Source organism: Condylura cristata, unplaced genomic scaffold (assembly GCF_000260355.1).
Source record: "Condylura cristata isolate star-nosed mole 26May11 unplaced genomic scaffold, ConCri1.0 scaffold00026, whole genome shotgun sequence".
In the NCBI taxonomy this organism is placed as follows: domain Eukaryota; kingdom Metazoa; phylum Chordata; class Mammalia; order Eulipotyphla; family Talpidae; genus Condylura; species Condylura cristata.
The window spans coordinates 18,449,633-18,473,176 of record NW_004567127.1 but is presented as its reverse complement, the minus strand read 5'-3'; the positions used below and the strand labels follow the sequence as shown (position 1 = coordinate 18,473,176).

Below are 23,544 nucleotides of genomic sequence, written 5' to 3'. Positions count from 1 at the left end.
TTGTTCATTTACTTAATTCGTGTTGTTTCCTGTGCACCACTCAGCTACACTCTGATGGTGATACATTGGTGACTGGGAGAGACCCGGCCACACCCTGCCAGGCCGAAACTTGACATGGTCTTAAGGACAGCTGAACAGAATATTACAATGCAGCATAACGAATGCTGTAGTTTGGGTTTTAAAAAAGCCAGCAAGTGGATGTCTACAGTTAGTGAGTTAATTTGGAAGCAAATAAAGCAGAAAATTGCATTAAGGATGTTTATTAAAAGGAAAAAAAATTCTTAAGATAGTTTCTTCATTTCTAAACTTAGCATCTTATATATTTTTTCGTTCTAGTCTTTGTACCTTTATGGTATATTATTAATCACTGCAATTAATAACTTTTGAATTAAAAAACTTAAAAATAAAAATCAGGGTATTAGCATTTCTCTGATATTAAGAATTTGTTTTTCCTAATACCAGTTTGAATCAAAATACATTTCTTTTCTTAGAATTCTGGTTTCTGGTGTGTAATACTCTATCAGAAAATTTCTTAAAATACATCATCCAAGGTAACTTTTTGGATAACAGTGCTTAAAATTTTTCTATGTTCCCAAATTTTGAAATCAAGGCTTTTTCCTCATACCCTTGATCTTTCCCTTAGATGATGTGTAGGAAGAGGAGGGATGCTTTACCTGTGACTTCTGACTCTTCTTTCTAGAACAAAGGTTGTCTGGCGCGGCCCAAAGCCCTAACCTCCTGCCTCTGAGTATGAATTGCTTAGATTCAGCTCAGGCCTTCTTCAAACCTTTGGCTAGGTAGTCCTGCGCCTTTTTATTTAATCAAAGCAATATGAAGAGCTTACTAGTCCTTCATGAGCGTAGTTAAGACTTACAGGACTTGACAGCAGACACATGCATCCTGTTCCCCTTTTCTTCCCACCTGTCACTGTCACTCCCGGGGGCGTTTGTTTTCCATTCCTTTTATTATTTGTTCTCAGCATTCAGTGTAACATACATGTGTTACTGTTCTAGATTTTTTTCCATTGTCAATAGCATGCACGTATTTCCTACTTTGGAGCATGAGGATGCCCTTCTCATCCTCAGTGTTGTCATACAGTGTTGCCACAGTATTTTGTAAAGTCAGAATTTACTGCTTACATGGTTTTGACTGTTGTTTACAGGTACGTTTGAGAGCATGAAATGACTAATAAAATAATTTAGTAACCAGGTTTATGTCCTTTGCTCAAGGGGAAACAGTCCATGGGGTGGACCTCACAAGGAGTAGGTCTCCTCCCAGTGGATTTTGGGCAAGAATGAGTTATTTAGAGCCTCAGAAGAGGCAACACAGAAACAGGCCATGAGCCAGAGATTTCCTTATAGGCTAGCGGGCTGTTTTCTAGCTGACACTGAGCTGTGGAAGGTTTCGATAGGCATATGTTAGGTTTCAGTGAAGTCTGTGATGTAGACCAGGGCTTTGGGGTGGCTTCTATATTGTGGTCCTGATAGATCATTTTAACTTCATTCGTAGCACTGTTCTTTTCCCTCCTGTTTCTAATTAATCTAACTCAAGTTTACTGACAATACTGTTTATTGACAGTATTGTAATATGGTCAGACACGACCAGGTACCAGCCCAGCCCTGTCTCCTGCTGGCTCCCTGCCCTCCTGCTCTAATCAGGATTGGTTGCGTGGTAGACACACATAAATAGCAGTCATGTTTGAGTTTGCTCCTGTTATGTTACTGAGAATTTCTTCCATCTTTCACTCTATTAAATCACCTGTTACATCTTGTTTTTCTTCTTCCTCAGTTTACTTACACAGTCTTTTTCTGAGAAAGAGTACAGGGGTAATGCATTTTTAGGACTTTGTAAATCTGATGAGTCTTTCTCTTCTTTCACCTTCCTCCTTACTATAAAGCACCACCCTGTTGCCCACAGTGGAGCTCAGTGGTTCTCCTCCTTGGCTGCTGGACGATTAGGATCATCTGGGGAATTTTGAGTACTGTGCCTGGGCCTTCTCCCGGGATTGTGATTCAATTAGTCATCACGTTGGAACATCCCAGGTGATTCTAATGCACAGCCAAGTTTAACCCCCATCTATCTAGCTTTGGCTTTGAGTGTTAGGTCCCTCTGCTCTGCCTTTGTTCCCCACCCTCTTCTTGATGCTTTTATGATTGTTTATTTGTTGTGAATTTTTTTTCTCTGGTGTTTGGGAATCTTTCTGAATGTTGGTATAAGTTTTGTTTTTCATTGTGCTGGGCAGTATGTGGATTCCTTTTAAACTAGAGTTGTTGCTCATTTTTCATTCCGAGAATTTTTTTTTTTTTAATTTTCCATTCTTTCTGTACTTCTCGTGGAATTCTTACTAGTTGAATGTTGGACTCCAGGACTGATCATCTGACTGTCTTACAATTCTCCTACTATTTTCAAAATTCTCTTATATTTCATTCTATATTTTTACTTGTGATTTTATTTTCAGGAGCTATCTTTTTATGGGGATATTCATTTTTATATAGCACTTATTCTTTCAAATCTGTGACTTTCTTTTAGTCTTTGAATTTGTTTCCTTCATGGTCCTTTGTGGTTCTCATCTTTGCCATTTACTTTAGAGACTTTCTGTGATTCCTGGCTGTTTGTTTATACTTAAAAGTGAAGCCCTGAAAAGCTTGTTAGAAGTTGATTATATTGGGCATGGTGTTTGTAGTGGAGGTCTGGCTATTTTGTAGTGTACCTTAGTGAGGAATCCTTCAACAGATTCAAGAGAGTTAACCATAGACATAATTGAAAGGTTTGTTTTCTTGCTATAGTATATCAGTTCAGAGGGTCAATTTGTTTTTATGAGCTGTGTGTGTGTACATATCCTTTAAGTTATTTGCCTACTTACTTAACATGTAAAGAGGATACTTACGCTCCTTTACATGATTATAGAATTTTATATTTTCTTCTGTGATGATGATTTGATTTTTTTTTAAAGATTTATTTATTTATTTATACAGAACTGGGGTATAGGCCAGAGATGCGGAGGGTGAGAGGATTCACCAGAGACAGAGTGGGGAGCAGAACAGACAGATCGAGGAAGTACACTGCTGAGGGGAGCAGCGGGCGGGTCAGGAGAGGTCTGCCACGCCATGTGGTCACCTCCCGGGGCAGGCGGGAATCGAACTCATACGGAAGCGGGTTTAGATTCTCAGTGCTGTGCTTTTAACCCGCTGCGCCACCAGGGAGGGCCCGATGATGATTTGATTTTAAGTGCCATGTCTGCTAATAAGAAAGCAATTCCCTAACTGTGGCATTGGCTATATCTGCTGATAAGAATATAATTCCCTAATTATGGCACTGTGAATTACTTGTGGCAAAAACATGCAGGTTACTTGTACTGTGAGCAGCTCCTATTAGGCATCTGTGTAGAGTCAGCCACACATAACATATAAAGGCCTCTGCACAATCATAGTGTCAGGACACAGATGAATTTCCCCACCCTGTTGGGATTCTTCTAAGGCTGGATGGACAAACAAATTAACATTAGACAGATTAGTAGGAGAAAGGCCAAAATTTGATAGCATATGTACAAAGGTTTATTTATTTAACTGTAAGATTTCACTTACTCACTTGAAAATGCAGCATTGTATTAAAAATCTGAAACCCAGTTTGTTAGTACTTTATTATTTCAGATATTAAAAGATTTCAGTGTATAAATAAAAGATATAGAAGTGTATGGAGAATTTAAGTGGTTATAAATCTGAAAGAATAATGGAGCGGGCCAGGGATATTTATCCTGTCTTTAGAGACCTGGGCCACCAAGGGCTGGGGGCCCCATTTCACATGACACTTTCAGAAAGGGTTACCTTAGCCTTACTCTGACAGTAAAGATGAGATCCTTAGATTGAGAGGACATGTTCACTGATAAGCCTACAACTCCATGAGACCCCCCCCCCATTCTTCCAGGTTATTGAAGGGGGACAGTGATGACTTTTCTTGTTAGGAAAAGGGTAGAAACTTAGAAGGAAATGATCTCTTCTATTAGGGAAGGGTGAGGGACTTGGGCAAGGACAGGAGCTTCTTTTAGCCTCAGGGATTTCATTGCTCTTGACTAAAAATACTCTGCATGCCGGAGTAGGGTGTCTGAATAATCCCAATGTAAGAATCTTGGGTGTCTTGATTCAGGTACCTTCAATGACACCTATAGATAGTTTATATTTGAAAGTTTTCCCCTTTTATTCCAGTTTTGTGGTTTCATGTTTTTATAATCCACAAGAAAAATGTCTTTCTCTATAAGGGACTTACAGCTTTAATAGAATAGATGCTAATATTACTTTTCTCAAGTGCTTAATACCCTGGAGAAATACATTACGCTTAGCTGATATTTTAATTGGTGATGATGGACAAGAGAGAAGTTACTTGTTATTCCACTAGGTGTGGTAATTATCGTGTTGGATAGTGAGTTTTAAATTTTAGCAATGAAATGTAGAAAACACAAAAAATTGAATTTCTAAGAAAATACTGTGTTACATTATGAATTTATAGAAAAATTGCAGGACTCCTGATGAGCAAGTTCCTGATCCTTTTAGTTCAACAGTTATAAAATGGTCATTTTAAATTTAATTGGTAACTTTCTTAATATTTTTGAGCCCCTGTTCTGTATGAAAGCTTTGATTCTTGGTTAAATTAAAGTTTTACAATTTTGTGAGTTATAATATGGGATAATTTTATTTACAAAGTTAATGCAATCTAATTTGTAGCTAGTTACTTTGTAAATTGATTTATCTGTGTTTTCCTTTTTGCATATTCCAAGTATTAGGATTAGATTCATGTATTTCTGCTCAAGAAAAAAAGTCTCAAAAGAGAATCTCATTTTGAGATTCTATGCAACTTTTAGGGTTTTTTGTTAGAAATGGTTAATGACTTTAGAGTATGAGCAAGTCTTACTGGGACAGACTCCCTTCTTTAAGGCAGAAATACAATTCCATGATTGGGGAAGATTTTTTCATACCTTATTGCTATATGTAATCATGTACATTTTATTTTCACCCATTTGAATACAAGTAGCATTAAAACTTACCAAATTCCTTCATGAAGTATTAGGACTAGAGAAAGATGTGTATAGGAACGATGGAATGCTGCCAGCTTTTAAAAAACAATAAAATCTTTCCATTTGCAGAAATGTGGATTTTATCCTAAGAAATAATTCAGGAGAAAATTCTGGGTGATTGCACCCATGTGGAAACAAAGAAACAAAACAAAGAAACAGATAAAACTAAGCTAAAACAAACTCTAGAAATCTTGACTGCAAAGCTGAGGCTACCAGAGAGGGAGAGTAGGGGAAGGGGAGAGGGCCCGGTGGACCATGAGGAGCAGGAGTGCCTCGGTGTAGGTAGGAAATGGGAACATGAGTCTGAAAAGGTGTGAACCTACATCCGTATGCCACAGAGTGTTGTAAACGATCGTTACTTCAGGGTGAAGTAATCCAATTAAAAATAAAAATGATGATTAGGACTACTAAAAAAACGAGGGGACCTTACTCTTGGGTAACTATTACTTTTCTCTTGCAGTGGAATAATAAGCAGAAATACGACTTTATTCAGGAAACCATTTTTTAAATTTATAGCTGCTACTCCAATGGTAAACATTGAGTGACAGCACGTGCTTTACCAGAGTTTTATAACCGAGTGTGTTTCACAGCTTGGGCAGCACTAAAGCACTTTGATTTTATGTAAAGTTTGGTTCAAACAATTTTAATGTAAGCCTCTTAACTTTTGTACTGTCTTGATTGCATCTCGTCTCTAATCTTATTACTGCTGCAGACAACATCTTGTGTGGTTCTATTTTAACTGCTCAGGACTTTTTAGGAGTTATATCAGAATTGCACTGTTAGTTCTTCCATCAGTCTAAAGTGGCACTTCCCAAAGTACATGCTTGAGGTCTGAGGACAGAGGAAGTGCTGCCTGCTGTCAGCATTGCAGACCTGCAGCACACTCGTGAGGCCCTGGGAGCTTGGAGAAGGTCTTTGATAAAAGACATGTTAGAATGTTCAACAGAGGTTTTTCACAAATTTCTTTGACCAGGGAACTTCTTTCTGTAGAAGACCTGTTGGCATTACTTGATGTTATTCACTCACCTAAGGCAAATGATTTCTTTGTCAGCTACCAGTCATTTCTGTGTGTGTGCAGCTAGGTTTAAATCACTTGGTGCAGTGTTTTCCAAAACAGGTTTTGGGAATATTATTAAATGTTACTTAAAAGTGTGTGGACACATAAATTTTACCTTTTTAAATAGATAATAGAGATGATATTTAAAGATCCATTATGTATGTGCTAGGTGGGTTTCAAGGCTTTTAAAACAACACAATGGAGCCCTCACTTTAATTTCTAATGTATATTTTCAAACCAGATAAATATGTAAAACAGATCAAGGAGTAGCTGGTCTAGTTGAAGTGTGTGTGAAGAGGTCTTAAGCCTCTTCAGAAACACTCTGATACGTGAGGAAGCCTCTGACCTGAGACCTGCTCGTCTAGTCCCCCGCCAGAGAAGTGGGATCCACATATGAACCCCACGACCATGTGTTTTGGACATAAACCTGTGTCATTCCTGAGTGTTTTTCTTCTATAATAACAGAATGGAATAGTTGTACCTTATGGCCCACAAAGCTTAACATTATGTAGGCCCTTTGTAGAACAAGTTTGCTAATCTTGATGTTACTAGTTCATAAAAATCAAACAAATTCCAGTTAGTTTTATCCATTTCCAGCAATTCATTCCTGGATCTTTATAATTGTCCTTTTTCCATTTCCTTTTGTTGCAGGTTAAGCATTTTTTAAAGGAAAGAACCAGTCACTATTCTAATTTACCTTAGCCTATTTATAAAGCAATTTCCAAAGCAAGCTAAGTAATGTGATACAGTTTCAAATATTTGAAACATTTCTGTAAGAAAATGTTTTTAACATCTTTTTTCCATATTCTTTTGATTCAATAAAACTTGAATAGAGCTTCACAGAAGTTTTCTTAATGTTAATAAGTTTTGCTTCTTTTGCAACTAATGCATTGCATGTGCTGGTTTGCAGTGGTATCATTGGTCGTAGCAGGAAAGATTTCAAGAGATACTTATTCAACTTCATCGCTGCCATGCCTCTCGTAAGTGTAATAATTCTTTGAAACCTTTGCATAGGGGAGATTTCACATCTTATCAAAACTCTTTAAGGATTTTTACTTAGTAAGTTCTTTAAAGACTTAAGAGAATATGATCCTATTTCAAGTTTGGTTTTATAACTTATAGCAGAAGGTTTCAATGTAAATCTTTACACTAGCTAGAAAAATTAAGAGGAATTACTTTTGGCTCAGTTTTACTGGTAGTGTTCCTGGGTGGAAATTTCTCCCCTTAAACCTGCAAGTCAGGGTTTCTTGAATGTCGTCTCCCACTAGAAGGCAGTAGTGCTCCTCCCCAAGTTGGGACAGCCAGCCTGTCTCCAGACTCTGGCCACCTCCTGAGCGAGCTGGGGGGCAGTCACCGAGCTGGTCAGCACTGCTTTACACCTTAAACTACTATAGTAACATGAGCTAGTTAATGGAGTTAAATTGGTATTTATGTAAAATAAAAATAAGGGGCCTAAAACATAGTGATTTTCTTAATTTGTTTTTTTATTCTTGGCATTATAGGTATTTTAGTCTTATAAATGTGGCCATTAAAAAAAGATGCATGATTGAAAAATCTAGTTAGAAAGTGTATCAGATACTGTACTTTAGTAAAGCTTGTGAGTAAACATAGGTTTTAGGCCTTTTAAAATAAACTGAGATAAACAGTGTAGAGATCAAAGTTTGAGACTGAACAGAGGAGTGGTGTTTTTTGTTTGAGAAAATTTTTATGTAGATGAATCTGGAGCTAAGCAAGTATTTTAATAGGATGAAAAAGAACAGTAAGATGACTGGGATCAATAATCTGAAAAATGGCAGTTTGGTATAAAACGTGATGTCGTAATTAAGTGCAATGTGTATAGAACTCCATTGTCTAGTGATATAGTGCTGATAGTTTAATATAAATATCAGGGCTCTAAATACAGGTGTTTACGATGGATAGAGGGTGACAGAATTGACCTTTTGTTTGAAGACACTTCTCATAATTAACAACAGCAACATTCTAAAGTATAGTTCCTGGAAAAGTTCAGTATTTTAGGATAATATAGCCAGTTTAACATGTTCTGTTTGTATCTTTGTAAATTTTAAGTAAAACGTTTATTGATACCAATTTAGGTACTGAGTTATAAAAATGTAGAAATGATGTAAAATCAGTTAACATGTATTTGTCTGTTTGTTTTAGATATCTCTGGTTAATAATTTCTTGAAGTTTGGGTTAAATGAGCTCAAACTGTGCTTCCGAGTAAGACTAACGAAATACCTCTATGAGGAGTATCTCCAGTAAGTGATCCCTGTTTTCTGTGTTACTGATTCTTAAATTGAGCAGTAATATTCATGATATTGAGATGTGGAACTTGTTCTTTTTCTTTTTTTTGTCTGAGACTTCCTAACTGGTCTCCTGAATAGACTTGGTTCCCTTCTAATCTGTGCTTCACTGCTACCAGAATATTCTTTCCAAACCACAAGTGTTATTATCTCCCCTCCCTGCTTAGAGCACCTCAAAAAGCTTCCTATTGCTTTTACAATAGAGACCCACATTCTTACATGGTTTGCCCCTGTCTACCTTTCTGCTCTGTGCTTGAGCCTCATGAGCCTTCTGGTTTCTTGGAGGAACCATTCTCCCTCCTGCCAAATGGATTCCCTTTGAATAGCTTGTTCCCTCTGCATGGACTGTCTCCTACCCTGTTTGGTTAACAGAGGTTAGCATCATTATATTTATAGTGAGATGTGAACTCCATTCTTTCTTTAAGGAATGCCTTCTCTCACCTCTCAGAGTGAAGGAATTCTCCCTAATTACATACTCTCTAGTTATATATGCAATATATGTGTGTATATATAAATTCTGGACACTACACTTTTTTGGTGTTGGGGGGTGGGGTGTTACTGATTGATTAGTATTTCTCTCTCTCTCTAATTATAAACTCCAAGAAGTTACCTGAGTTCATTTTTTTAAGTAATATAATAGTTTATTTTTACATCATTTTGTACTTTTTTTTTTTCATCTCAATTGTAATCCCCGTGGGTTTCCCATCACCGGGTCACCCATGTGCCATCACCATAGTCCCATGCACTCCTCCCCTACCCCCCATTTTTGATCCCATTCCCCACTCCACCCCCACAAAATGTCTCTGGTATATGGCTGTTCATTATTCTTATTATTTTCTACCCTGGCCCCTTAGAATCCTGCTATGAGTGAAACCATCAGAACTTTTTCTTTTTTATTGGATTTTTTTTTTCCCCAAGAAAATTGCTCCTAGACCCGGAAATGTGTAGGGAAAGACCTCTGCTCTCTGGAGTTTAGTTCTGGCTCTTCATTGGGAGGTCATTATTCTCTGAGTTTGCTTTCTTTAGCTCTGAGATAAATTAGGAAAACCTGTAGACCCTCTCCAGGGCCACACTTTTCTGTTTTTATGAATTTGCAATAGGCAGCATAGTGTGATTTTGTTGTCGTTTTTCAAAATCATGTGTTTTAAAGTCATTTTCTTCCTGCTATTTAGAGCATTCACGTATTATAAAATGGGAAATCTGGACAACAGAATAGCTAATCCAGACCAGCTGCTCACACAAGATGTGGAAAAATTTTGTAACAGTGTAGTTGATCTGTATTCGAATCTTAGTAAGGTAAGTTTTGGTGGCTTTGTTATTTGCTAATTTGTTGAATTTTGAATCTAAACAAGTTTTTGTAAAATTGATTCATGGATATAACACGAACATATATTTGATGTTCCTATGAGAAAATGAGAGTTGCGATAGTAATTTTTAGATACAGTCACTTAATTATTTTAATAGTATTTTTTTGTGAGGTGCTTTGGCCAAGAACTGAGAATGTAGTGTTTTCTCAAGATTTTTTTTTTAAATCTGCATTATACTTTACTGAAGATCTTTTATTATTATTATTCTTATATTAGTTTATTTTTACATATTTTTGTGCATTTTTCCATCTCAGTTTTAATCCCCTTGGGTTTCCCATCACCAGGTCACCCATGTGCCATCATTTTCTCAAGATTTAATGAGAATTTTGAGGTTGATTTCATTGAAACAACATTTAACTATCTCTTTGCTTGCTTTTAGCAATTGCTAGATAGTCAATTTGGATTTCCAATTTTACTTCCATTATCATTCCTTCCCTTTTTCTTGCCTTAGTATCTCCAATTCTAATAAGTCATTTAAGTACTAGACAAAAACAAACAAAACAAGATACTAGTTTTAGTTTTCTATTATTCTCCTTTCCTGTAATATTATCAAATCTCTTACCTTAAATAGTTTTCTTCTTCCTGCTAATTTCTTCAGTTCTTACTTAACTTGCCTCATTTCACCACCCTTAGAGCTTTGGCTGGCATCTCCTTGCTAACCACCTCCCTTGCCACTGCCTGCTGTATTGACCAGTACGTGACTGTGGGGACCTACAGGGTTGTCTACTCACCATCCCCTCTCCTGTTCTTCTCATGCCCCTTTTCCCACTCCAGCCCATACTGCAGCCTTCGTCTCAAACTGGGTTATATTTGGTATCTTTGACTTTGGCCACAATGGTCCAAGTATCCAAATTTGAGGCCAAAACTATATCCAAGGGGCTGGGTCACAACTTTGCTTCAACCATGTGATTGGAGAAAGGACAGGCAGTTCTTGGGAACTGTATCCATTGAACACTTCCCTCTCCTTCCTAGGTCACTACTAAACCCAGTCTCTTCGGCTCAAACTCTGTTGTTTATTTAGCTCTCTAGGAGCCATTACTAATTCCAAACTCTCAGACCCTGACAAGCACAAATAGTTCTGTGACTCGGCTTTCTTTACCGCTCTTATCATCATGTTTTTAAGGTGTTTCTCTTTCTATGTGTGTTGAGGGGAGATGTATAGAAAACTTTTCATGTAGTTCTGTAGACTTCTTGGTACTTGAGTATACCTGTCACTCAGATTATGTCATACTGCAACAGAGAAAATTAATTCTGGTGCTGTGTATTTCAATATATTTGAACTCTGACTTAAGTTCAGTAAGTTCTAAATCTACTTGAATTTAACTAGCGTGTCTAGCTTCTTGATAATTTGAGACAAAAAACAAAGAGTTCATCTTAGTACAGTTTGAATAAATAAGCCAGTCATCTTTCATCTTTCCTAGTAACAATGCAGGTAATATTCAGAAAGGGGTGGCAATTGTGTCCGTGGATGGACACAATTTGCATTTTTTGAAAAACATTTCAAAATAATGTATAATTGTTCAGTCATTTGAATTGGCATGCTGTGTGAAGAGAAATACATTAATTTTCTTTTTAGTTTTGAATTTTTTATCAGGACATTAGATTCTTAAATTCACTAGATTATTTCAACATGTAGCTGTGATAAAGTAATACAAGCAAATAGTATTAAGAGTGGGAAGAGCCTCTTATAGGTGGTTAAAAATATATAGAAGGCCCTCCCTGGTGGCGCAGCGGGTTAAAAGCACAGCACTGAGAATCTAAAACCGCTTCCGCATGAGTTCGATTCCCGCCTGCCCTGGGGGTGACCACATGGCGTGGCAGACCTCTCCTGACCCGCCCGCTGCTCCCCTCAGCAGTGTACTTCGTCGATCTGCCTGTTCTGTTCCCCACTCTGTCTCTGGTGAAGCCTCTCACCGCCCCTGAGCTTCTGGCCTGTACCCCAGTTCTGTATGTACAAATAAATAAATATTTAAAAAAAAAAATATATATATATATAGAAACCAGAAAAGTTGGTAACAAATTTAGGATTGCTATTCAAGTTATTAATACCTGGAGTGTCTTTACATTTAGAAATTACTAAGTTGCTAACAGCTAATTGTTATAGTAGGGCCATCTTAGTTGATAGAAAGTGATGTTTTCCCCAATTGATAGTAAATCTTGGTCAGCCTGTCTCCATTTTAAGTTTCTTGAGAATAAGAACCATGTCTTTTTTTTTTTTTAAAGATTTATTTATTTATGCATATAGAATTGGGGTGCAGGCCAGAGGGACAGAGGTGATGAGAGGATTCACCAGAGACAGAGTGGGGAGCAGAACAGTCAGATTGATGAAATACACTGCTGAGGGGAGCAGACAGGAGAGGTCTGCTGCACCATGTGGATCACCTCCCTGGCAGGGGATCAAACTCGTGCTCTAATGGCTGCAGTTAGCTTCACAGTGCTGTGCTTCAAGCCTTTGTGCCACCAGGGAAGGCCCAGAACTGTGTCTTTTATATGTTCATCGATCTACATACTGTTATAGTACAGAAAACTCCACAGGTTGGCAATTATGAGCTACATGTTGAACATCATTCTGTATGTGACATGTATTAGCCATCAGTCCTGGTAATCCAGTTTTTTTTTAAAATTCTGTATCTTCTGTTTATTTTGCAGCCATTTTTAGACATAGTTTTGTATATCTTCAAGTTAACAAGTGCAATAGGAGCTCAGGTGGGTTGGCTTTTTTCTCTCTTCAATTGCGGTAATGCTGTGTGGTGAATGGGTGAATGATTTGTGAATATTTCAAAGAATGTGTTTTATAAGATGTATGTATAAAGTCTGGTTATAACATAATATGTAATTTAAAAAGTATTCTAATTTGCCTTTCTAATTTCTCTTACGTAAGATTCTTAGAAATTTCTTGTGGCTTTGATCAAAAGTACTTAAACATTGACAAATATACTTACTGCTTTACTGTTTCAAAATTATGTCTAAAATGTGATTTGGAGGAAAAGTCTAAATAGTTATTTGATATGTAATGTTATTTTAATATATTTATAATAACTACCACAGTTTTATTGTATATATGTATATACCTTTTTATTTGATTAAATAAAAAAAAATTATAGTGACTTTGTTCCCTTACAATGTACAATAGAAAGTAGTTTTTAAAAATTTTGTTGTCTTCTTAACACGTTGCTGTCCATGATTCAGTTTAATCATGTAGCGCATTTTTGCTATGAACAAAAAATATTTCTGCTATGCTGTGTTTGGGTTCTTACAAGTGATGGGGCTAGACATAAAATCTGGGATGAGAAAAGGAAGACTTCTTAAGGAATTGTAACATTCAAAGAGAAGGGAAAAAAGAGGTCTGACAGTTTTTGTGGATTCTAAACTAGAGACCATCCCAAAGAGGCCCGCCATAGAATTTAAGATGTCATACCAGAGTGATGACTGTGCCTGGGATTTTTTCACTGAGCAAATTCAGGAGAATTGGAGGATGAACTGCAGTGTTTGGAGGAAAGTAGATGAGTAGTAGAAGTGTGAAGACCCAGTATCTTGTGAGAAAAGAAACAGTGAAGGGGAAATAATTAGTCAAAAGAACGATTTCTCTCAAAGTCATCTGTACGTGCTACATCTCGTGAATATAGGGTCCCTGAACTTTGTCCGTTCTCTCCCTGTAAATAGGGCCCAGCTAGCATGATGGCTTACTTGGTCATGTCTGGGTTGTTCCTAACTCGGCTTAGAAGACCCATCGGTAAGATGACAATAACTGAGCAAAAGTATGAAGGAGAATATAGATATGTTAATTCCCGGCTCATCACAAACAGGTAAGGAAAAGTGTATTAAAGGTGTTTAGTTGCACTAAAAACTTATTTTAATGGGTATTGGTCATATAAGTTGACTCCAGAAGTCTGGTAGCGCTGACTGAAGCTGGGTGTGTGTGTGTGTTTACTCCTTTTGTAAATATTCATTATGAAGGGTATTAGTTTTAGAAAGTAGTATTCTGAACATTCTTAACTCTTTCTTAATAATGCAGTATCCCTTATTTGTCTCTTTTAGTGACTAATATTCCATTAGTTTCACTCTAAACATGGTCAAGGTTTAGTTTAAAATACATTTATAGAATCTTCAAAGAAAATTTTGTTTCAATTTACTCAAATGTTTTTCTTTTGAGACTGTGTGTTTGGTGTTTTCAGCAATTCTGTCTTTCTAGCCTATTTTCCAGATAGTTTAAAAATCCAAAATAGAAAAAAAGTCTTGTGTTTTGGTGCCAACATGACTAATTTTCAAAATTTATCTCACCTACTTAATGGTTATATATTATGTGACTTCTGGGAAGTTATTTTGGAAAACAAGTAGCTCTACTCTTTGTTTATAAAGGAAGACTTTTAGCAAATTATACATAGCCTCACTTTTAAATAGTTTATAATAGGATTCTTGTGGGGTTAAATATGAAATGCAAAGCTTTTAGCACAGTGTTGGGTGGATAGCAGATGTTTAATAAATTTTCTTATTTTGATGTGTCAACCTTAAGTCATTTTGAGGCTCTTAGTTCTTTTTCCCCTGCTTTATAGGCCTTTATAAATTACTTATTCGGAAATTTCTCTTTGAGTAGCTTCCTTTATTTCCTTGGATTGCCTCAAATGTGCCAGTTTTTTAAGATTTTGTACTCTCAGGCAGCTGAGGAATAGGGAGGTTAAGTAGAAGAGGTGATTTACCAGGTGAATGAAAGACAGTACCAGCTAGAATGTCTCCTGCTGCAGAAAGGTAGAAACCCTGACTCTGAATGTGCTAAAAGCAAAGCCATTGCGCATGCACTTGGGCATGCCGAAGCTGGAGCAGTTCTAGTGCAGTGTGGCAGGGATCTGGCCTTTGTGCCCTGACTGTTCTCCTTTGTGTGCTGCTCAGCCTGATTCTTGTGATTTCAGGGTGGCAAAAGAAGTTCAGATCTTACTGAACCTTCTCTCCAGAAAATCCGGAAGCAAAATGGGCCATTTCTTCTGCTAGCTTATTAAGAGAACAAGGAACTTTCCCAGAAGCCCTTGTCACGCACTTGCTCCCACATTTCATTCACCTGAATTGCCCATACTTAGGTCAGTTCCAGCAAAGCAGTCGCCTTGGACTACCTGGAACTCATGCCCAGTGCATGTGGCTAGCCGCTCATAAAGCATGTGGGTGCACAGAAAAGGGCAGGTAGCTTTAAGGAAATTGGGTTTTTCTTGGGAAGAAAGATGTGGAATAGAACAGAGGCTGGCAGCCACATTATTGCAGGCTTTTTTTTTTTCCTTTCAGGTCTAAGATTGCACCAAAGTGACTTAGTATAGGAGAGTTAGAATTAGAGAGTTAATGCCCTCCCTGGTGGCCAGCGGGTTAAAGCACAGCACTGAGAAGTTTAAGCCACTTCCACATGAGTTCGATCCCCGCCTGCCCCAGAGGAGACCACATGGCGTGGCAGACCTCTCCTGACCCGCGTGCTGCTCCCCTCACTTCGTCCATCTGCCTGTTCTGCTCCCCACTCTGTCTCTGGTGAATCCTCTCACCCTCCGCATCTCCGTCTGTACCCCAGTTCTGTGTGAATAAATAAATAAATCTTTAAAAAAAAAAAAAGAATTAGAGAGTTAAGAGTTCTCAACTCCTTAAGGTAGAAGGAAGTAAGGGAAATAAACACAGGCATAGGTTTGTGTTTCTTGAGCTGGGAATCTGACACACCAGTACTCTGTAGCACTGTTAAAGTAACTGAAACACAGGTCAAATGTCTATCTTAAGGAAAGTGAATTTACATGAAAGGGTTAAGTGAAAGCCACCTAGTTTTTATGTTGGGAAAAATACAGATACATTCTGGATTAGAATATAAACTTCCCAAAACTCTTAAAGGAAAAAGATTTTAAAGAAACAGTGCATACTCGTTGAAGGCTGTCTTAACTGCTTGCTATGCTGCTGTACAAACCTTTACTGTCCTCTGCTAGAAGAGGTACTTTGCTGGGGAAGTTGACATCCTACTGAGTAGAGCAGGAAGACAAAATTTCACAATCGCACATGAGTTATAGTCTTGATTGGCTTGCTGTATGTTTGGCATATTTGCTTAACTATACTGTTTTTTTTCATCTACAAAAAAATGCCCTTTTTCTACTGAAATCCTTGTGATCTTTGTGGTCCAATTCAAGTAGCTCATGGATTGTGAGGACATGGTGGGGTTCTGGGAAAAGAATGCCCAGACAGTGAGGCCCCTGGGAGCAGGCACTGTGCCCTCGGGATTTAGCATGCTTCCTCTGCTTGGAAAGGCCGCTTGTCATGGCCCTGCTCTCTTCTAGCTGTTGTTTTCCCCTCTGTGGTAGGAGTCTGAACTCAGCGTACATTTTAGGATGACTGTCCCAGTCCCATTGTGTATCATGGAAACTTCCTTCTTTTTTCAAATTTCTGATCTTTAACTCAGCCCATTTTCTCCAGCAAGATTGCATGTCAGGTGGGGATTCCTGGGTGATAAGCTGAGCTGGGGAGCCCAGAGATGGTTACCAGTATCACTTTACATACAAATATTCAGTCTTCAAATGCTGTATTTCAATTGTTGTTAGACTTAGGCAGCATTGAAACTAATAACTAAATTATTTTCCTTAATAGTGAAGAAATTGCCTTTTACAACGGGAATAAAAGAGAAAAGCAGACGATCCACTCAGTCTTCCGAAAACTGGTAAGGACATTTTTATGGGAAGATTTTTATTTTGGGGCCTGTGTCAAAATACATATACATCTTTAATTTATAAAGGTATTTATTTTTAAGTAATAATAAAGGATGTTATACTGTATTTTCATTAGAAATATAAAGGTGGTCGTATAAATATATGAAGCTGCCCATTTATAAAAGTAGGTAGATTTATTAAAATGATTGTTGGTATGTATTTAAACAGCCTTAATGGTAATAAATATAGTGACTCCTATAGACAGAATTTCTTCTTGTAGTAGTCATGAGAATAGTGTGAGAATTATTAGAGTGGGATCAGCAACCTTTTTCAATTTTTCATGCTGTATGGTTTCTGTTTTATCTATTTAATTCTGCCATGTAAAAGTGGCCTTATGCAATAAACAGAAGGGAGTGACTATATATGCGGCCAGCTTGCAGTGCTGCGTCCTAACGCGTTGCGCCACCAGGGAGATCTGGGAGTGACTATATTCTGATAAAAGTTTACAAAAACAAGTGGCAGACTGGATTGTGGGTCACAGTCTGTCGGCCCTTGACTAAGAATTCACAAACATCATTTCTTGTAAAACTGTACTTCAGATTCTGTTTACTTACCACTTGGAAAATTTGGGTTCAGGTGTTTTTATTTATTATTTGTTCAAAAGATAGCGAATGTAACATGGTCCCTGGAACATTGTTCCAGCGCTATCAATAGCAGTGGTGGACATGAGGAGGAAATTCTGCCTCTAGGAAGCTTTTGTTTCAGTGCAAGTAGTAAAATTAAATATATATTTGATGTGTTTTTAAAAGTTGTAAAAATTGTCATTTAAAGTCCAGTCAGAAATTTAAATAAGGGTATTTGCCTTATTTACATTGATCATGACTGAGCTTTGAGAGTATTCTCTGGTAATATGCATTTAAGGTAGTGTTCCAGGGGGCTTCTTTTCACCAGCTCTGTCCTCACTCTTCTTTAGATTCCAGCCCCATTTTAAAGTTACTCTTAGGGAGCCATTGCCTTCGATGAAACGGTCTCTACCAGTTAGTGGTTTCCTGTTTTAACCACGTGTCTCCTGAAGAGCATGTATTGCAGTCTGTAATTATCTGCGTTTTCTAGCTCACCACTCTCCTTAGAGTATAAACTCCATGAGTTCAGGGACCTTGTCTCTTCTGCTCACTGTTGCTTTTCCAGCCCTGAGCACAGTATTTGACATGTGGCATTTGTTGAATAAGTGGCCCAGACTTTGTTCTTTAGCTCAAGGTACTTAGCGCAAACTGCCTTAGAACTCAGCATTTTGAGGAAAATGGAAGCCAGAATTTTAGTGGAGACTATAAACATGCAAACGACTGAAATTCTTAGGATTTCAGATAGTAACAAATTCTGTGACCAAAAATACGTGGAATAAAAAGGAGTATGATGGGGTCTGCTACTAGGTATAATACCTTGGATGGCAAGGACCTCTTTCTTGAAGATGTGATTTTAGTCAGAAACCTATCTGAGGTTGGGAAGAGGGGTCAGTGACAAAATGTAAATATTTAGAAGACAGCATTTTGGCAGAGGGAAAGGTAAGGAAAAAGCTTAAAGCAGGAGTATGTTTGAGGGTCCAGTGTTTCTGGAACTCAGTGAGGGGAGCAAAGTAGAAACAGATGATGTTTAAAATCCAGCACCAGCTCAGACAGGACTTTGAATAAATTGGTCATTTTAAAATTAGTCTAAAAAAATTCCTTTTTAGAATTGTGATCCTGAAATAATGCAGGCCCAGATTAAAGCTGTGGACTTGAACTGGAGAGCATTGATTTACGTTAGGACTCGGCTCACACTGAGTCCAGTCCAAGTCTTAGAGAAGGCACAGATCAGGTGTCTCCACCTGAATAAGGCAGAGCATCGAGTGTCAGTCTGGACAGCTAGTGTCGCACTTGCATTAGATCAGTTTCGGGTTACATGTAGCCAACAAAATTTAAGTACAATATCATTATACTATTTCATGCAGAGGACACCATGTTAAATGTAATTTCCAGTTTGTAAAAATTGTTTCCTAAAGAACTTGTTTGGCATCTGTACTGAGATCAGCATCATGCTCAATGAAAGGTGATATGCAAAATAATCAGCTGTTATGGGCACTCAGCAGATGTATTCATGTTTGAATACATGAATCATGCAGTTTCCTTTATCCTTGTGGTAATTTTTTTTGTGTGTGTGCATAAAAAAATGCATATTTTTGTTTATGCTTTCTGCCAGGTGGAGCACCTACATAATTTCATTTTGTTTCGGTTCTCTATGGGCTTCATTGATAGCATAATTGCCAAATGTAAGTATGTTTGAAAAGAGTTGGTGGAACAGGATTTGTGGGAAAAGTGACCTATTTTCCACATTGTAAATCTCGACCATCTTGTTTTAGATCTTGCCACGGTGGTCGGTTACCTAGTTGTCAGTCGGCCCTTCCTAGATTTGTCTCATCCTCGACATCTCAAGAGTACACATTCGGAACTTCTGGAGGTAAAGGAGTTAACCCATAATAGTGATGAGTTAAAAAGTGACATATTAAAATGTACAAAAGCTAGTTTTTTCTCTCAGGAATATTAGTGGAAGTTAACATTTATTTCTATTTAAGGACTACTACCAAAGTGGAAGAATGCTTTTGCGAATGTCTCAGGCTCTGGGTCGAATAGTTTTGGCTGGCCGTGAAATGACTCGACTGGCTGGGTAAGATGAGCGATAATGAGCAGTTGCAGAGAATAAATTTTGGAAATGAGTCATTGTTACCGATTGTGCCCCACTGATTTTAAGGGGGAGCTGAATCTCCATTTTGTACTATTTGACACTGGTTTTAATAGAAAATAAAGGCAAATTTTTTGTTCGTGAACTTTTTGTATTTCCTTACAGCTGCTATTTTCAGTTTTAAGCTAAGATAGCGATTCTCAGGATCTCCCTGGCCACTGGTGTGCAGCCAATTGGGAAGCGTTGAGTCTTGGTACCACTTTCTTAATTCACAGAAAATTAAGTTAGTGATAGTGGAATGTTCTAATTTAAATTTTTGTGCCCAGCATATGTATTTCTTAATTTGAAGATCTTTGATATTGACAACCGAGCAAGACAGATAAGCAAAGATAAAGTTGACTTTAATGGGAAAAAACATGAAAAATTACCTGGCAGTTTATAGTTGCAGGTGTAAATATGGTCATATTATCTAGTAAAATCATTTGTAGATCATAAAATGGAATTAAATATTTCAGTATTTAATGCTGTAATATAAAGGACCTGGTATGGTGTATAAAACATGATAATATGAAAAACACTAAAAGTTATAAGTTATTTAATGAAATTTGGTCTCTTAAGACCTTTCCCAGGTCTTCTGATTCACCTGCATATTTCTTTCTTGTTCTTTTTGTTCTTTTGTGGCAGTTAAGGGCTGTGTAGCAAGATGGAAGTTGTGAAGTGTTATCAGGAGCTTCTTTCTCTTGAGAATGCTGACGTTATTCCAACTTGCTAATAAATTGTATTCACAGTTGATGGCATCTGGGGTGATTGCTTTTCTTTAGAAGTTTCTGCTTGTTTGTCTCAGAAAAAAATCCTCCCGCTTCTTTGATGAGTGTGCTTTTCTTTGACCATCGATGTTCTTACACTCCTCAATTTCTGCAGTGTGGTTTAATTGCTTGCCACTGCCACACTGATTCCTGGCCAATATTAAGGATCTTATATCTTGTCCACTCCTCATTGTAAAGAGGAATCTTCTGAATTGCAGGGAAGTGCCTGTGTTTGTGATACATACAAAAATGCCTTTTTCAGATCGGAAGGCTAGCTATAAATATGGCTTTAATAAAAATCTCACTCCTTTTGGAACTCTGGGTCTAAGTCCATTTTGAGTCTCCACTAGAAACTTCCTTAAAATTTTACAGGCAAACAGCCTTCTTGACTTACCATTTAATGAAATATCTATTTATGTGGGATTCCTTTGAATCTTCCTTTTTTAACTTCCATCTTTCTGCTTCCTCATGAAACATAATAAAACATAAAAACTCGCATTTATTTTTATATTGATGAGACTTCTTTTAGGTTATTTCATTTAAACTAAATTATAATTTTAGAAACTCGTGAATTTTGTGTAGAATAAAAGATGGGCACTTACACAATGCTATAATTCAATGAAATAAGTAATAAACAAATGAATAAACAAAAAAATAAATCTATAACAACCTTTGGTATCTTGACTGTGGTTTTCCTTTTTTTAATTTCAGTTTCACTGCTCGGATTACAGAGTTAACGCAAGTTCTAAAGGATTTAAATAATGGCAAATATGAACGCACAATGGTCTCACAACAGGAACGGGGTAAATATGAATGTGCTCGGTCATGAGGTTAAGTTTTTGCTGATATAGTTGGATGCTTTAAATCTTATTCTCTGTTTAACAGGCATTGAAGGACCACAGACAATTCCCCTAATACCTGGTGCCGGAGAAATCATCAATGCAGATAACATTATAAAGTATGTACAGGAAATATTGTTCAGCACAATGAAGTAAACATTTGTTACATTGTATAGCAGCCTTTCTCTTTTTAGCTTCTGGTGCCTTCATCTTATATAAAATTTTTCTTTTTATTAATTTTGCCGGCAGGTTTGATCATGTACCTTTAGCAACGCCAAATGGAGATATCTTGATCCGAGACCTTAATTTTGAAGTAAGTTTTTAAATGATTATTTGAAATCTTATGTCCGCTTCAAAATTGATATCAGCAGCTATTGTCAGCATATTTTAATTAATTTTAAGACTTGACTTGGCCTCTGCATCCATAAAATTGTTTTTATATCCATGTTTTGATGCAGCAGAAATCTGTTTTTCTTGGTTGAGAAATCTTAAAATTTCAAGTGTGACTATTAAAAATCTTTTGCAAGTCTGTTTTAAGAAAGTTGTAGAAGAAAGATAGTTATTTGGAATCTCCCATGTAGAATGAATATTTGCTCATGTAAATGTAATTTCAGTCTCAGTTAAAACAAAAATTGACCATGCCACCAGATCCATACCTGTGTAAGTCAGATGTTGGCTTTCTGATGACATGAGAAGAGCAGTACAATTGGCCTTCTGTAATTTGTGTTTCATGTAGAGATTTTTTCCCAAATGTTTTCATTGAGAGTTTATAAAATAAAGAGCGTAATTATCGGATTTGTTTTTAACTTATAACATTTTTTTTTAGTCACGTATATTTATTACATCCATCTCCACTTTTTAAGGAGCTAGAAAATGTTGGCTATGCAAGGTACTTTGGACTTTGCAACAATAAACATGTTAAATCACATTTATTTTTAAGCCAAGAAATGCAAGGGGAAGTAGAGAAAATGTAAATATGGGAGGTTAATATTGAATGACGCCAGAAAACTTTTTGTATTTAGCTCTTGCTGCCCCAGTGGGTTTGGTGCTCTCGGCAAAGTAGGTAGCCACCCACCAGCCTTGTTTCAGGGGTAAACAGGGTTCAGAATCCTGTCTTTGTGGGACCTGCAGTAGGCCCTTGATTGCCATTATCATAGAATACAGAAGGCCATGAGACATCTTCCCTGAGGAACCTGCTTGGTGCCTTCTCCGCTTCCCTCACTTCTCTCTATGTACGGAGCAGCGGGAGAGACAGGAGAGGCCTGCTGTGCCATGTGGGTCAGCTCCCTGGCTGGGGATTGAGCTCAGGACATAGTGGTTGTAGTCCCGAGACTTAATCTAGGCCACCAGGGAGGATCCAAAAATCACTTTACTTAAAGCACTTGTATCTGGATTTTAATACTTCTGACAAGTATAATTTTAATTCTACTATTCACAATTTTACTGTTACAGTCTCAGAAAGGCTTTTTTGCTTTTTATTTGAAAAGTCTTGTTTTAGTTCTCTGTTACATCTCTGTTCATTGAAGTATTTTACTTTCTGACCTTGAACCACCTGTTGTTTATCCTGTGATTTCTGGTTTTCTGTGTGTCCTTTGGGAGCAGAGTCTTTGACTTCTGGCCCTGTGGTCCATGGTTATGAATTCCTCTTCTGTTTCTAACTTAAGGTATTCTAAGATATATTTCGCCTTTTCTCATTTATTTTGTCTTACCATTCCTTTTCTTAACTTTCTTCTATTCCACAAATGTTCTTCATTTCTTTGTAACCTCCCACCTTTTCTGACCCACCTCTATTACTTGAAAATAAGGATTCCTTTCAGTTTGAAAGAGGCATAATAACACTGAGATTTAGACACCACAAATAAATGCTTCCTGTTTTATGATTAGTGTGTCTTTGGTTATGTAATGACCAAGTATTGTAGGCTGCTTTGCAAAGAGGTAGGAAATTTTATCTTATTCCTTTATAAATTTTCCTAGCGTGGGTATATTAATTTGTCTAGATGTATACCAAAGAGACCCTAAGAAATCAACTTTCAGGCTTTTATCTAAGGGCTAAAATAGTCCTTTGTAACTTACTCAAATTTTCACCTTCTTAGTGAAATATATTTTAATGTTTACAGAAGCCTCTAAATTTTTATACAGCATGCTTTTATAGAACCTGCTTTACTTAAGCCATATTTATATGTAGAATTTATGATGATTTATGGTGGTAAATTTGTAAGAAGTAGGCTTAATCAGGGAGTGACTTCTAGGAAAATAGTTTTATTGGTGGTGGTTCAAAGTAGTCATTGCCCAGAAAAGTAATCCAGGAATCTCAGTAGTATAGTTATTAGTAACTTAATTTTCTTAGCTTGATCTTTCCATTGTTGCTGAACAATTTTGTGACTCTGTAAATATTTATATAAATATATAGTACATACTATTTTAATCTAACACAGTTTATCAGAATCTGATCTATAGAATTATCTCTCACTAACGTATTGACTTGGAGGTTTGTTGTAGTAGAGCAACAGAAATTGTAGATGATCAGATATGTAACAAGAGAGGGTTATTTAAATAAATTACAATAGGGCCTCCTTGGTGGTACAGGGGTTAAAGTCTCTGCGCTATCAAGCTGTCACCAGCCATGCAGCCTGAGTTGGATCCTGGCCTGGAAGCTGACCCACATGGTGCAGCAGACCTCTCCTGACTGGTCCGCTGCTCCCCTCAGCTGTGTATTTCAGTAGATCCTCCTGT

General features: G+C 37.2%; 1 protein-coding gene across 1 annotated transcript in view; it reads left to right on the top strand.

Annotated features, from left to right (window-relative positions):
• The window catches only part of ABCD3 (ATP-binding cassette, sub-family D (ALD), member 3), a 59,862-nt gene that overhangs the window by 24,469 nt on the left and 11,849 nt on the right, over window positions 1-23,544 (top strand). The window contains exons 5-16 of the mRNA XM_004689761.2: window positions 7,036-7,105; window positions 8,286-8,383; window positions 9,601-9,724; window positions 12,445-12,501; window positions 13,459-13,601; window positions 16,393-16,462; window positions 18,687-18,756; window positions 18,847-18,944; window positions 19,060-19,151; window positions 20,684-20,775; window positions 20,858-20,930; window positions 21,061-21,124. Of these exons, the coding sequence (XP_004689818.1) occupies window positions 7,036-7,105; window positions 8,286-8,383; window positions 9,601-9,724; window positions 12,445-12,501; window positions 13,459-13,601; window positions 16,393-16,462; window positions 18,687-18,756; window positions 18,847-18,944; window positions 19,060-19,151; window positions 20,684-20,775; window positions 20,858-20,930; window positions 21,061-21,124 (1,051 nt within the window). The remainder of the gene's footprint in view (window positions 1-7,035; window positions 7,106-8,285; window positions 8,384-9,600; window positions 9,725-12,444; window positions 12,502-13,458; window positions 13,602-16,392; window positions 16,463-18,686; window positions 18,757-18,846; window positions 18,945-19,059; window positions 19,152-20,683; window positions 20,776-20,857; window positions 20,931-21,060; window positions 21,125-23,544) is intronic.